Below are 16,190 nucleotides of genomic sequence, written 5' to 3'. Positions count from 1 at the left end.
GGCAAAATATCTTTTTTTAATCAGCTAGATTAACCGGCTGATCCACTTACTAAACTTTCATGAAAAAGACAAGTTAGTAGTGAATTGTAGCTGGAAGAGTGAGTTCAAAAAGGAAAGTTAAGGCCCTTTAACTGCAATATTTTTGTAGTATGAATAAAGTAATGGTCATGTGGCTGCTGAGAGCAACCAATCAGAAAGCATCTCTAACAAACTCGACTACTGTCAACTGAAATCAGGTAAGTTCTGATGGGTTACTGATCTTTTGCTCAGTCTCACCATTCTGCTTTAACAAACAAGCCTGTTAGAGCTTAGTAAGGCCATACAACAGTGGTAAATGTGATGTGTTTATTATTATAGTGATGCATTTGTAGCAACTGCCTTTAATTAAAACGTGACTGGAAACTAATATATTTATTTCATATGTCTAGCACAGGCTGCCAAAAATGTTTAGCTGTGTTGTGTCTGTTTGCTTGTTTTAGCCAATATGAAGTTTACATATTCCATGATAATACCCTTAGGAAAATATGAGTGGCTTGAAGGCTGAAGATTGTTTACTGAGCCGTTTACAGTGAAACAAGCTTCATCCTGAAGTATGTATGGCCTGCAGCTGCTATCGTTATTTTTCCTGAGCTAACAGCAACATAAGAAGGTTTATTTTATTATTTTCTTTACAGCAACTTGGTAAATATTTTTTGTAATAACAATGTCAGCATTCCTAACTATAGATAAAAGAAGACCTTTACAGGTTCTTAATTTTCTTGATTGGTGAATATTCAATTCACAGCAAAAAATAGTGATCACTGCCTGGTTTGGCAGTAAGGGGTAGGGGATGATTTTTGCAATGAAGTGGACAGCCAATTTATTTATATAACTGGCATTTACCACAAATAGACTGCCCAGTCCTACCAGAGCTGAATATTTCCCCTCTTACAGCAATTTATCATCATTTACACAAAAACATACCAACTGTCCTTTTGTATTTATAAGCAACATAATGAACATAAAAAAAAGACAATAAAAAAACTGTAATCGGGAAAACAACTGACAATATCAACTGGATAATTTGATATGTGACTTGATCTTATGGCTTTGTATTGTCATGCACTGAAAAGTCCTTGCAGGTATTACAATTTTAAATATCTTACTGCTTTTTGTATAATTAAAAACAATATGTGGGCAGACGTTTCTGTATTTGAGCCCACTATTTGTTTTCTGCAGTGGTGCGCGCCTTCCACTACTATACATAATAGTACTTCACCGCAAGTCCTCCCAACCTTATTCCCCATTTTTAACACAACTCCTTGCTCTGTGTAAAAGCAGCTAAAATTAAGTATAGGATGACACTGTACTCTTATGATATAGCACCAATAAAGTCTGGAACCAAATATTGTGTGCAAATGATACTCCCCATTGCACACACACACACACATAACCTACTATAGGTATAAAGTTCAGTAGCTCCAGAAGTTGAGCAGCCCAGAACTAGAGATGAGCTTCAGGAGGTTAAACATGGGCTTGAGGTGAACCCAAGTTGTTCACAGTTCACATACCCAATAAACCAATGTGACTGGCCACTGCTATAGCAGTTACCAACAATGCACTTCCTGGCCTTTGACCTATGGTTATTTAGCTTAGAATGGCTAATTTCTTATGTGCCAGCTCTTTCACTTTAAAAAGTAGGGTTCCCAGCAGCCATTTGTCAGTGAGTGTTGGATGATAAAGGGAGAGCTGACAGTGTTTAATTAGGGAGAGATAGTTGTGCCATAAAGTACTATATATCGCTATAAACATTGCTGTCTGTGCGATTTATATTTACATTGAATTTTATATTTATATTTCATATCAATATCATTTTGCTAAGTTTTTATTTCAGGTTCAGCAACTTGACCATATACTGACTCATGCAAAACTTCCCTTTGTTTGCAGAACATCACAGCATACTTGTGAGGTATAGTGTAGTGCATCAAATCATCATATTCTTAACTGCACTAAAGAATCATTACCTAATTTTCCCTATTGCCATAGCTGATAATAAAGTTAGGCACTCTACTGTATTTAGAAATGTCAGGTAGGCCTAAAGGGAGAGGCAGAGGTTCTGCACACACAGCTAATAGGGGGCTAATAGGTTCTGCAAATGAAAAACTGTGCCATCTTTTTGGTACATTTCCAAAAAACAACAAGATTCAATTGCACTTTCATTTTGTTTTTCCATTCACAGCAGTCAGGCCCAGCTGCAGGCAGCAGTCACAGGCAGCACCTCAACCCAATGATTGCAATGCCAAGAGTGATGTGGGCATCCTGTGAAGTGATAATCCCATAGACTGTTGGGTGTCCAGGCAGGATTACTGGCCAGAGCTTACATAGTACACGATGGAGCTTCTGGCTTGCAATGAGGCAATGTGCTGTCTGAGAGGGTCTTCAGCAAAGCAGGTGGTTTCATGACTAAGAGACAAATATGCCTGTCCCCAGCACAATTTCATTAAAATGAACCAGTTCTGGATCAACAATGATCACAAAACCCCAACCCCAGTGCTCTGGCACTGTAAAGGTGCCACACACATAATGTTTCTGCAGATGGATTCCTTTTACCTGCTGTGTTTTGTTTTTATTTGCAGGTATTGTCTATGTAATAATATACTCTATATTTTTTTATTGATAAAACCTGCCCTATCTTAAATTGTGGCCTAATAAAGCTGCTTACATACTATGCAGTAATTGTAGTTTTCTGGGTACCGTCTCTGAAATAACATTCATTTTTATTGATAAAATAACTGCCTTGTCTCTCCCTCTTACTTTGTGGCCTAATAAATCTGCTTACATATTATGTACTGGTGTGCAAAAGTAGATGCAAATCCTGACTGATTGTCCTTTAGGTAGCAAAATGTTATATATATTTTGGAATTCAATGGTGAAGGGAAGGACGATTTTTTAAAAATGTTAAAAGAGAAGTATGGGTTTTGACAATTTTTTTATTCATACTTACCTAGGTGGATGCAGCATTGGTCTGATGCTGCATCAGTCCCCAGCGCCTCTACTCTGAGAACCGAGCGATCGAACACTGCTGATCATTCGGTTCTCACAGCTCCCTGAGCAGAGAGCTTGTGACTGTCAGTCACAGCTCTCTGCTCTGCCCCCTCCTAGCTCACCGGAGCACTGAGCTGTGCAGGGGGCAGTAGCGGCTGGCTCAGCCTCTCAGCGGCTCGCTGAGAGGCTGAGCCAAGTGTCGGTCCAGGGATCTAGGTGATCCCGTCTCCATGGTTGTGATGACGCCAAGCCTGGACCAACTCTGTGATGTCAGCAGAGAGTGGACGAACTGCACTCTTGTTATCCATAGGAGACATACAGCCAAAATGAGCTTTTGGCTGTACTTCTCATTTAATGATAGTGATATGTTCCTGAAGCATCCATCTTTACAGCCTCCCAACATACATTGTCTATAGTCATAACAGACTAAATGTGTGTGTTTTAAAAATGTATACTTTCTATTTCCATAGGAGCATGTTGCAGAAGCGAATGTGAACACAACACAGAAGCACAGGATCAGAACTTGAAAGACAAGTGGATTTGGCTTGAAGACAATGGACATCACTTTCCTCGAGAAATAGTACTAGTCCATACCAGAAACACAGAAAACAATGTGAATAAATGAATAGTAGCTTCAAATATTTATGACATTAGCAAATATAATAAATCTAAAGATTTTAATTTTAGGGAAAACAGAAATAGAGAATAATCATGAAACCTTACCATGTTTGTGATATATATAATATATATTTGTAAAATTTGTGTAATGCAGAATATTATTTCACTTCCTATCACAACATATAGACCTCAAAAATGATATATATTGCACAACTGATAATATGTTTAAAAATACGCATTTGGTATTTTTTTTATTAAGTATATTATTTTTGGATATACAAGATATTTTTATTCCTACCTTGGGACCAATTGGGCCAGGAATTCCATCAAAACCTTTTTCTCCCTGAAATAAAATATCATCATTACTAAAACTGGAACGCTGTATTACTTATTTCCTTTTAACATACATACATAAGTTATATTAAAGACTTAAGAAACATTACAGAGAAATATTTGATAATATGAATACTCTATTTTAGATTAGAACTAATTTACCAATCAATATACCATATACTATTTTTTTTAAATAGTTATTCATAACTGCAGACATTATCCCCATTTTACCATTGCTTAAATGTGTTAAAAAATATATATACAACTGTTATATTATTCCAAATCTATATTGCAAATATCTGCTTAAATGTAACTTTAGTCCTGGTTTAACATACCATTTTAAAATAGTTTACATGGACTTTTAAGGTGCCCCAAAGAGTAACAAGCATAAGAATACATAACTAAAAATTTCAGGGAGAATAACTCCCCTGAAGGTCCCCTGAATGCCATCGAGAGCCCAACCAGATGAGGAAACAAACACTCACCAGCCACAACAGTACAAACAACAAGTGACACCAGACACAGCCACCCCACAGGCAGAACAAACATCCACACCCACAATCACACACACAAACAATACAAAGCAGCAAAGAAAAAGGGGAAACGCAGATGTAAAGAACTACCATGCTAAATCACACTAAACGCACAATCCACACACACACACACAGAAGAAAAGAAAACGTAATCTGTGGAACAAGCCCCCAGGGGCCAAGATCGAATGAAGGTTCCCAGTCCTCCTCAAAAAGCATCCACAATATAGCAATGTGGGGTACCCCAGCCCACCAGCCTCCCCCTGGGGTATCAAAGGGGGCTTAAATGGCAAAAAAAAACATAGATTCCTGCGAAACATGTTGAGGAATAACTGTCATCCCTGAAATGGATATCATATTTTGATGAGTTATTGTTCCTGCAAACTTAGGAATGATATAATTTATGGTGCCACATTCCAAAGTTATTTTGATGTATTTTAGTTGGACTATGTTAAGTTGTTAATGAGTTGTATTAATAAAGTTTAATATGGGGAGATATTCTCCCTAAAATATTGAAGTATGTGTTCTTATGCATTCTTATTAATACTCTTTGGGGGACCTTAAAAGTCCATGTGAATTTTTGGGAATCTTTGACTATATTTGGATGTGGTGCTCCGGCCTTTCATGGTCAAATCTGCCCAGTACTTTTAATAGATGTATTAACATACTGTTTAACAGATAAGTAAAATGTGCTAAACAATACATATACGCGTATGCTTTATTTATGATCAGTACTTGACTGTACTTGACTTGACTTGGATATGACTACTTTCAGACAGGGACCATATTAGTTTATGTTTAGAAATACACAGCTTGTAGGTAATGTTCCCAATTCAAATGTTCCAAATCAGACAAGAATATTAAGGGGAAAGTAATGGTCATTCTCAATGGTGGAAACAGCTGGTTATTGTACATAGAGATTCTCCAACTTATTTACCAAGGGTGCACCACTGTCATACACAGCAGAACCCCTTGGAACATACAGAGCAAAAAATAAAGAGATATTGGTCTTACACCTTAATGATTGGTGCCAACTTGATGATTTTCATACACTTATATTGCATACATTTTCAAGCAAGTTAATACACCAATTATCAAGCAGTATAACCAATGTTAACATATCTGTACCACAGCTAAACATAACGTGTACAAAAAAATGACTAGCATTAGCATTGTTTGAAAAGTGGGTAAAGTTATATATTAACAGACTAATATGAGCAAATACATTGAATATATAACATTTGAAGTGAATAGTGGTCTCTTAGTTTGAAAGCTCTAACAAGCAGGGCCCTCTAATTCCTCCTGTGTTGAGTTGTATTCCAACTGTGCTGTCTCCCTTTATATTGTGAAGCACTGCACAAACTGTTGGCGCTATATAAATCCTGAATAATAATAATAATACTAAATAGTATATCACGATTGTTATTTTTTAATGGCTTTAGCAGTAGCAATGTGCACATTATGGTAGCCCATAATGTAACCATCTGCTCTTACTGCTCTTTATCCCATCTTATTCAGCTATATTTCTTGAATTCTTCAAAAGTTATTTTTTAAAAACAAAATGTAAACCTAGCATTTAGTTCACTGCAGAAGCATCTGCTAAACTTTGCCGAACTCTTTTTTTAATGTTTTTGCACTTGAAAGAGATAATACCTTGTCAGGCAATGATAAAACACACTGTACAAAAGTTTAAATATATTACGCTTGAAATAAAATATTATGAAATCCTCTTGCAGCTTTTAAATTTGCACCACTCACCATGTTTAGTTTACTTTTCAAAAGCTTTTGTTTATCTTTTGATAGCCTAGTTTACAGAGGCATACGGATATGTTTAAAGCTGGCTCAGAGAAAATGGGCAAAGATTCAAAGACATTTTTTGTTTTATGATTTCACAAGTACTTTATGGAGCATTAATTTGTTTAATAATATGTTAAAGAGAAATACAACTATAAAATATACATACTAAAGTGGAACTACCCAAGCAGTGTCCATGAGCACCCTCTCCGGCCACTGGCATCTTTGGCCAGTCTTCCTCCAGGTTTCTACCTTTGCCCACTTTCACTGGGAAGGTCGATGTCACTTCCATGCATGCCTGGGAGTTAATTCATCTTGGCAGATACCAAACTTGTACATTAAGCTACATGTAAAGTTCAGTGTGTATTGTAATCAAGCAGATACAAATTTCTTATAGCAGAAGAGACATAGTGGGTTATTTATGAAAAGTCAAATCCACTTTGCACTAGAAGTGCAAACTACAAGTGCAAAGTGCACTTGAAATTGCACTGAAAGTGCACTTGGAAGTGCAGTCGCTGTAAATCTGAGGGGTAGATTTGAAATGAGGGGAAGCTCTGCTGATTTTATTATCCAATTATGTGCAAGCTAAAATGCTGTTTTTTATTTTCCTTGCATGTCCTCCTCGGATCTACAGCGACTGCACTTCCAAGTGCACTTTCAGTGCAATTTCAAGTGCACTTTGCACTTGTAGTGCAAAGTGGATTTGCCTTTCGTAAAAAACACCCATAGTATATCTCTTCTGCATTAAAAATCCTGCCTGTTCAAAAATATTTAATAATTACTTCAATACCGGGCATTTTCACCCCCTTCTTGCCCAGGCCAATTTTCAGCTTTCAGTGCTGTCACACTTCGAATGACAATTGTGCGATCATGCAACACTGTACCCATATGACATTTGTATTACTTTTTTTGCACATAAGTGCAAAATTCTTTTGGTGGTATTCAATCACCTCTAGGTTTATTATTTTTTTCTAAACAAACAAAAAAAGACCAAAATATTAAAAAATAAAAGTTTTTCTGTTATAACATTTTTCACATAAGTAATTTTTCTTCTTCACTGATGTGTGCTGATGAGGCTGCACTGATGTTCACTGATGAGGCTGCACTTATGGCCACTGATGAGGCTGTACTGAAGAGGCGGCACTGATGACCACTGATAAACTGCACTGATAGCCACTGATGAGGCTGTACTGATGAGGCGGCACTGATGGCCACTGATAAACTGCACTGCTAGCCACTGATGAGGCGGAACTGATGGGCACTGATAGGTGGCACTGATAAACAATGTATTGACAGCCTTGCCAGTTATCGGCTTTCTTTTCCTCCCACAGACCCATTGTGTGAGGAAAGGCCTGCCGATAACCAGCAGGTCTGTTTACATGTGACCAGCTGTGATTGAAAACAGCTGCTCACATGGTAAAAGGCCACTGTGATTGGCCCTTTACTGCAATCTGTGGTCAGCTGTGTTCAAAGGACACAGCAGTCACAGAGCACGCTTGATGTGTTCCCCAGGGGGTGCACAGGAGGCAAGATTCTGGGATGGCATCTATGGACACCCTTCCAGAACTGGAGGACCGCACTATAGCCATCTTTCAAGTACAGCACGGTCTTGAAGCGGTTAAGTAAGGTTCAAATTTAATATCTGATCTAAGAAACTATAATGCTCATGTGGAGCTGGGTACTGCCATGAGGGACATTTAATAACGCATAAACAGATTTTAAAAGTACCATTCAATGCAACTTCGAGGGTGACATGGAAAAAAACACCAATTCTTTGAATTACATGCTTGGGAGATACCTTTAACCTATATGTGGTACTGGGAACAGTATGATTTTCACAAACAGCATCAGTTACACCATTTTCTGTCATCACATATTTTAAAATTTGTATTTTAACCCTTTTAAATCCACGCTATAGCCAAATGACGGCTACAGCGCAGACCTACTTTGCCGGGAGGCCGTCCTCCCCTTTGCATTATGCGCGCTGTGATCACCGAGTCAATGAGACTCAGGTGATCACAGATAGAAGTAAGGGGCTGATTCTGGCCCCTTACCACGTGATCAGCTGTCAGCCAGTGTTGCCAACCCCCTGAAGTGAAATTTACTGGCAGGATGACAAAATTTACAAACGGCACCACTTTTTTACTGGCAAAAATCATGAAAATTACTGGCAGATCTGCATTTTTTACTGGCACTGCAAAAAAGTACCTAAAATTACTATTTTCAGTGCTAAACAGTGCAAGGATACATATTTGAACTATAAACATATAGCTAGTGCTGTTAGCAATGTGTTTAAGCTAAACAAAAGTCAAAAAACATATTTCTCCATTGACATGAAGGTCAGGTTACTATAACCCAGCTAGCACTAGGTTCCCTCCTAACATCAGAGTCTGTAGGGATCCCCCTTACAGTGAAAGGGAACTCTTATGTAAAGGGGAACGCTGCAGATCATGATCTATGGGGGAACTCTGATGTAGAGGGGGGTTCTGGTGACCAGAGACCACCTTATATCAGAGTCCACTGTGTTCCCTTTACATCAGAGTTCCCAATTACATCAAGGTCCGCAGATTGAGTTCCCCTTTGCACTGTAAGGGGCAATCCTGCAGACTTTGATGTAAAGGGGAATGCCAGGAACTCTGATGTGGTGGGCACTCTGGTGACCAGAGACCACCTTCCGCAGAGTGAATACACTAAGGTAAGGGGAGTTACTAATTTAGGGGGAAACCTTTATATCAGTGCCCCTTACATTATTGTATTCACTCCCCCTTACATCAGCAACCCCCCTAGACTGACTTGCCAGTGCTGTCACTGACCTCCTCTCAGGTGCATCGTGCAGGGCTCAGTCAGATGGCTCCAGCTTGGTGGTTCTGGTTTTCCTATGGTCTCCTCTCCACAGTCCACACACGTCTGACTTCTCCCGTGACCCCATGATCCCGGCGGCGCTCCCACTCTTGACTCCTTTCCCGACTCCCCCTCAGAGACTGCAGACATGATGTAGGAATAGGTCAGAGGCTGCGGGCAGGAGATGGTCAGAGGCTGCGGGCAGGAGATGGTCAGAGGCTGCGGGCACTGGGCAGGAGATGGTCAGAGGCTGCGGACAGGAGATGGTCAGAGGCTGTGGGCACTGGGCAGGAGATGGTCAGAGGCTGCGGACAGGAGATGGTCAGAGGCTGCGGGCACTGGGCAGGAGATGGTCAGAGGCTGTGGGCACACGAGATGGTCAGAGGCTGTGGGCACACGAGATGGTCAGAGGCTGTGGGCACATGAGATGGTCAGAGGCTGTGGGCACATGAGATGGTCAGAGGCTGTGGGCACTGGGCAGGAGATGGTCAGAGGCTGCAGACAGGAGATGGTCAGAGGCTGCGGGCACTGGGCAGGAGATGGTCAGAGGCTGTGGGCACACGAGATGGTCAGAGGCTGCGGGCACACGAGATGGTCAGAGGCTGTGGGCACACGAGATGGTCAGAGGCTGTGGGCACATGAGATGGTCAGAGGCTGTGGGCACTGGGCAGGAGATGGTCAGAGGCTGCAGACAGGAGATGGTCAGAGGCTGCGGGCACTGGGCAGGAGATGGTCAGAGGCTGTGGGCACACGAGATGGTCAGAGGCTGCGGGCACACGAGATGGTCAGAGGCTGCGGGCACACAAGATGGTCAGAGGCTGCGGGCACACAAGATGGTCAGAGGCTGCGGGCACACGAGATGGTCAGAGGCTGAGGGCACACGAGATGGTCAGAGGCTGCGGGCACAGGAGATGGTCAGAGGCTGCGGGCACAGGAGATGGTCAGAGGCTGAGGGCACAGGAGATGGTCAGAGGCTGAGGGCACACGAGATGGTCAGAGGCTGCGGGCACAGGAGATGGTCAGAGGCTGTGGGCACACGAGATGGTCAGAGGCTGCGGGCACACGAGATGGTCAGAGGCTGCGGGCACACAAGATGGTCAGAGGCTGAGGGCACACGAGATGGTCAGAGGCTGCGGGCACAGGAGATGGTCAGAGGCTGCGGGCACAGGAGATGGTCAGAGGCTGCGGGCACAGGAGATGGTCAGAGGCTGAGGGCACAGGAGATGGTCAGAGGCTGAGGGCACAGGAGATGGTCAGAGGCTGCGGGCACAGGAGATGGTCAGAGGCTGCGGGCACAGGAGATGGTCAGAGGCTGCGGGCACAGGAGATGGTCAGAGGATGAGGGCACAGGAGATGGTCAGAGGCTGAGGGCACAGGAGATGGTCAGAGGCTGCGGGCACAGGAGATGGTCAGAGGCTGCGGGCACAGGAGATGGTCAGAGGCTGTCACTCACTGTGATATACACACAGACACATTATATATATACACACACACATCTCCATGCACAGTGACAGCCATGAGCACACACACAACGGATCCCGTTATCAGAGTAACTTCATCACAATGCACAGTGTGCTCTGCAGACATGAACACCGCACAGCCCCGGTCATCCCCGGCACACATCGGTCACCCCAGCCCCGGCCACCCAGTGGGGAACGCCGCACTGGTTCGGACTGCAGGCATGGCTGGCAGAACAAAAGGCAGCAGCAGACATGGGCAGTGCCAGGTGCCCACCTGATAGTGGGGAACCCCGCAGAGAGTGAGAGAGAGAGCGCCGGAGACAAAGCTGGCAGGCTGGGATGTACTCACCGGAGACGGAGAGTGGAATCCGGGTGATCGGGTGTATATGGAAGTTGGAACCAGCAGAAGAAGAGCTCCGGGCAGGGGGGAAGAAGGAGGGGAGAGCATCCAGGGAGAGGGGAGGAGAGAGTGACTGTTACCTGTCCTGCCGTGGCCGGGCCCGGTAACATGGCTCCTCCTGCTCCCCCCGCTGAACCGCCGAGAACTGAAGATCGAGCGGCGGCCGGCGGCTTCTGTTCAAAAATGGCGCCAGGCGGCGTCATTACATTACTGCGCATGCGCCGGCCTGCCGAGCTTGTACGATCTTTCCCGAGTCCTGCAGGCTTCGGAACGGCGCATGCGCAGTTGCATGGCCGGCCCGCAGCCATCTTTTTTACGGGCACCGGCTGCCCGTAACGGGCATTCACGGACGCCCCGAAAATGGGGTGATTTTTACGGGCTGCCCGTAAATTAACGGGCGGTTGGCAACACTGCTGTCAGCTAATGACAGCTGATAACGTGATGTAAACAGAAGATCAGTAAACTTTTTCTTCTCCTCACACTGACAGCATAACAGTTCCAGCAATCAGTGCCACCTATCAATGCCCACCAGTGGTGCCAATCAGTGCCTCTTCAGTGCCACCTAGCAGTGCTGCCTATCAATGTCATATACCAGTGCCAATCAGTGCCCATCACTGCCACCTATCAGTGCTCATCAGTTCCAGCTATCTTTGCCACCTATCAGTGCCACCTATTAGTGCTCTTCAGTGCCACCTATCAATGCTCTTCAGTGCTGCCCATCAGTGCCACCCATCAGTGCCACCCGTCAGTGCAACCTGTCAGTGCCCACCAATGCCACCTATCAGTACCCACCAGTGCCACCTCATCAGTGCCAACCAGTGCCGCCTATCAGTGCCCATCAGTGCCGCCTTATCAGTGCCCATCAATGCAACCTATCAGTGCCCATCAATGCAACCTATCAGTGCCCATCAGTTCACCCTCATCAGCGCACATCAATGAAGGAGAAAAATTACCTGTTTTAAAAATTTAATAAAATATAAAACGGTTTTGTATTTGTTTTTTTTAAATGCGGTCTTTTTTAATTTTTTTGACAAAAAATAAAAAACCCAGAGGTGATCAAATACCCCAAAAGAAAGTTCTATTTGTGGGAAAAAAATAAAATGATAAAAATGTCATTTGGGTACAGTGTTGTATGACCGTGCAATTGTCGTTCAAAGAGTGACAGCGCTAAAAGCTGAAAATTGGTCTGGGCAGGAGGGGGTGTTTAAGTGCCCAGTAAGCAAGTGGTCAACTTTTAAAATCAGCTTGACCTAAACACAGCAGAGTCGCCATAATCTAATTCATTTGAACATCATAAAGGCTTTTTTAAGATCATTTTGCTATATGCTTTGATATATCACAGCTGATTTTTTTATCCAGTGGTAATAGACCTGAATTGAACGGTGAAAGTAGCAGCAACAACAGATCTAAAAGATATAGTAATGTCTCATTTGGGCTGGGAGTCTCATGATTGGCAGAAGGAGCACAGCAGATATGAGAGCTGGGCACCTATGCTCACCTCACCTAACTGGGACTGCATGAGCCCCACCCCTCCTGTCCCACTGCCCTCGTCCTGTGATGCTTCCCCCTCCTGTCCCATTGTCCACCTCCTGTCCCGCTGCTCCCATTCGGTCCCACTGCCTCCCTCCTGTGATGCTGACCCCCTCCTGCAATGCTGCCCATCTCCTGTCTTGCTGTCCCCCTCCTGTGACGCTGCCCCCCACCTCTGACCATCATACACGTCACAAGCCTCTCTCTGCACATACTATTCACCACCATACACTTCATACTCCTCTCTCTGCACACCAACTACCCTGTGCCATACACTCCGCACTCCTCTCCTGCATATACTACCCACCACTATACACTCCGCACTCCTCTCCCCGCACATGCTAACCTGCACCATACACATTGCACTCCTCTCCCTGCACATTAACAAAACCATTTGGGAGTACATCAGAGTCAAATTTCCGGTTGTACCAACTTTTTATTCATTACCGAAAATTCACAAAGACAGTCGTAACCCAGCCGGGAGACCAATTATCTCTGGCAGAGGGTCCATCAGTGAAAACGCATGTCGTTTAATTGATGAACATCTCAAACCCCATGTTATCAGTCTACGGTCCTTTGTGAAGGACACTATACATTTTCTCAAAATTATTGAAAATCTCATAATACCAGAAAATGCATATTTGGTAACTATTGACGTAGAGGCCTTGTACAGCTCTATTCCCCATGCCGGGGGGCCTAGAGCTGTCAAGAAGGCCATCTACCTGAGACGGGATGGGGATTGGGCCTATAATGAATTTATCTTACAGTTGCTGGAATATATCCTGTATCATAACATTTTTACTTTTGATGGCTCCCATTTCCTCCAGGTACAGGGAGTGGCGATGGGGACTTGCTGTGCCCCATCCTACGCTAACCTGTACCTGGGTGAATGGGAAACCACATTTCTCAGTGATGAGAACTTGTCGATGTATACGAACCACTTCCTTTTGTGGTTCCGATACATCGACGACATTTTCACCATCTGGGATGGCCCCATAGAGCTTTTGCATTCATGTCTAGAGTGCTTGAACATGAACCGCTTTAACCTTACTTTTACTATGTCATCGAGTCGCAGCGAGATTGCCTTTTTGGACGTCATGGTCTGTAGAGGTCAGGATGGTGGACTCAGCAGTGGCCTCTATCGGAAGGCCACTGCTGAGAACACCATCCTACACACCTCTAGCTTCCATCCACCAAGCCTTATCAGGTCTATACCATATAGCCAGTACCTCAGGGTACACAGAAATTGCACTGATGAAGCGACCTTTAAAATCGAAGCAGACAATTTACTTGCAAGACTCCTTGAGAGAGGTTATTCACATACCTCCCTCAAAAAGGCATATAAGCGGGCCACCATACATACAAGTCATGCTCTTATTTACTCACAGAAACACAAGAACCAGGATAATCCTCTGCGCATTATCACCAAATACTGCAATCAACACGCAGAAGTCAAAAGAATTGTGTCAAAGTTTTGGCACATTCTTACTATGGACCCAAATCTGAACAGACTCCTCCTCGAGAATCTGCTCTTTACTTTCAGGAGGGCTACATCATTGTCTTCGAGGCTGGTGAGATGTGAATTCAGGGGTGAGAATTTTGCTCAGCACTGTAAATATAAGGGCACGTTCATGTGTGGGGCCTGTGGGTACTGTAAATTTATGTACACTATCAAAAATCCAACTCTGCCGGATGGGAGTACGTTCAGGCCCAAACACTTTGCCAACTGTAAGACCAAGGGGGTTGTGTACATGCTCCGGTGTGATTGCGGATGCTTCTATGTCGGGAAGACCAAATTGGAATTCTGGCATATGGCATACCGCCACATCAGGAGCATGCAGATATGCGACCCCGACCTACCACTGGGGAGACATACTGCCCTGGTCCATCAGGGGCTGTTTCCAAAAATCAAATTCTTGATTCTGGATCGAGTACACCCCAGTTCGAGGGGGGGAGATTGGAATAAGGATCTCCTCCAGCTTGAACTGAGGTGGATTTACAATCTGCGGGCGACCAGGCCCCCTGGACTCAATGATACAACATGCTTCAAGCCATTTCTGGAGGGCTTTGACTCCGGCGGCATGGAGAAGTAGGTATACTGTTCAGCATTTGCCCTGCCCACACCCCACGTTGTACCTTTATTGTTCGGTGTAGGTGGTCCATATGTGACCTTGGCCCCCACATTTCCCTTTTCTTTGATTTCACCTTCATGATGGCTTTTGTTGCCTTTATATATATACTATGTTGGATATGAACATAAGTTTACTTGATACTTGAGGGGTCTGCCTATATTAGATGTCTTTACATACACCGAGGATGGGGGTACTAATATGGTCTTGACAGAAGTAGACTCCATGACTGGAATATGAATGGGTCTGAGCTCTTGGTGCTTGGTCTGTGGCCATCTCATGATTTTTCTTTTCCGTGTAACGACTTCACAATCGTCTCCTATACTGATGTTGCATTTGTGCCCAATTTACATAGAATTTCGGCTATATATATATATATATATATATATATATATATATATATATATATATATTCTTAAATGCATGAATTAAATGCATGCTATATTATTATCACTACTTTTTGTAGATTTTCCGCTTTTTTCTGTCGTGGAATGGGTAGGTGTATTGTTTGTTTTTTTGACATAGTTGCTGTTTCTTTTGTGCGCAGGCCCGGCACGGCAAGGTTGTCCCCCTTTGGGACAGGTTGGGGGGGAGTTGCCATTTGGACGCTCCTCCATCCCTGGCCTGGATCAGCTCATTTGCTGTCTCCAGGGCAGGCTTGCCTTGCCAGTGGGAGTGGACAGTGGTGCGTAGCTCCAAGGCACGGCGCCGTGACGTCTGCCGCTGCTTTGCGTTTCAGCTTGGCTGGTGTGCATGCGCGGTGCGTCGTCAGGACCGGCGCTTGCGGGGAGGCGTGGCGCCTTGCAAGCTCAGGGGGTCCATTGACTGGACCGGACTAGTACACACCCCTTTCAAGCTGACAGTCAGCTGATGGGGGGTGGGCTGGGAGAGCTCCAGGTCATGCACCTTCCCTCCAGCTGATTCCTATTATAATCAGCTGACGGCGCAACCTGGTGGATACAAATACCGAGCTTATTTACTCTGATCCTGTGATTGGAGGGGGGATGTTCAACTGATGCTGTGTCCCTGGGCTGACTTAGTAAGTGATATTTTTAGCATCTTGAGTCACTTTCTTTTCTATCCCTATGTTCATCTAAGATGTTTGTTTGGCCTCTCTCCTTTACTGCTGGAAAACATTCACCTGCATCAGAATTACCCCTACTCCCCCTAATAAAGTTCCCTTATTATTTGTAGCTGATTTGTTGCCAGCCTGGACTCTCAGCCTCCCTCCTCTCCCCTACACGATAAATTGTAGGTTCTACCTCGGACTCAGTTCACAGGTATGTTTCCTGCTACTGGTCTCAATATATGTACTTTATATTTTTTATACACTTCGGGATCTGATACTATCGATCCTATTAGCTGCTATTGTTATTCCCTACCTTTGAACCATTATTTCTCACAGGGCTGTGTTCTTGGTTCCAGGTCCAGAAACGATTGGACCCCAGTCCGCGCACAAATGCCGCGCCAAATATTTAGGTGCGGCGTTTTTCAGCACAATTTGGGATTTTCCCTGATACACCAGTTTTCT

At 43.9% G+C, this 16,190-nt stretch overlaps 1 protein-coding gene across 3 annotated transcripts in view; it reads right to left on the bottom strand.

Annotated features, from left to right (window-relative positions):
• COL19A1 (collagen type XIX alpha 1 chain) overlaps positions 1–16,190 on the bottom strand; it is a 1,371,841-nt gene that overhangs the window by 961,769 nt on the left and 393,882 nt on the right. For all 3 annotated transcript variants that reach the window (XM_073626739.1, XM_073626741.1, XM_073626740.1), the window contains exon 11: positions 3,941–3,985. In XM_073626739.1, the coding sequence (XP_073482840.1) occupies positions 3,941–3,985 (45 nt within the window). The remainder of the gene's footprint in view (positions 1–3,940; positions 3,986–16,190) is intronic.

Source organism: Aquarana catesbeiana, linkage group LG04 (genome assembly GCF_042186555.1).
Source record: "Aquarana catesbeiana isolate 2022-GZ linkage group LG04, ASM4218655v1, whole genome shotgun sequence".
In the NCBI taxonomy this organism is placed as follows: Eukaryota; Metazoa; Chordata; class Amphibia; order Anura; family Ranidae; genus Aquarana; species Aquarana catesbeiana.
This window is presented reverse-complemented; position numbering and strand designations above follow the sequence as displayed.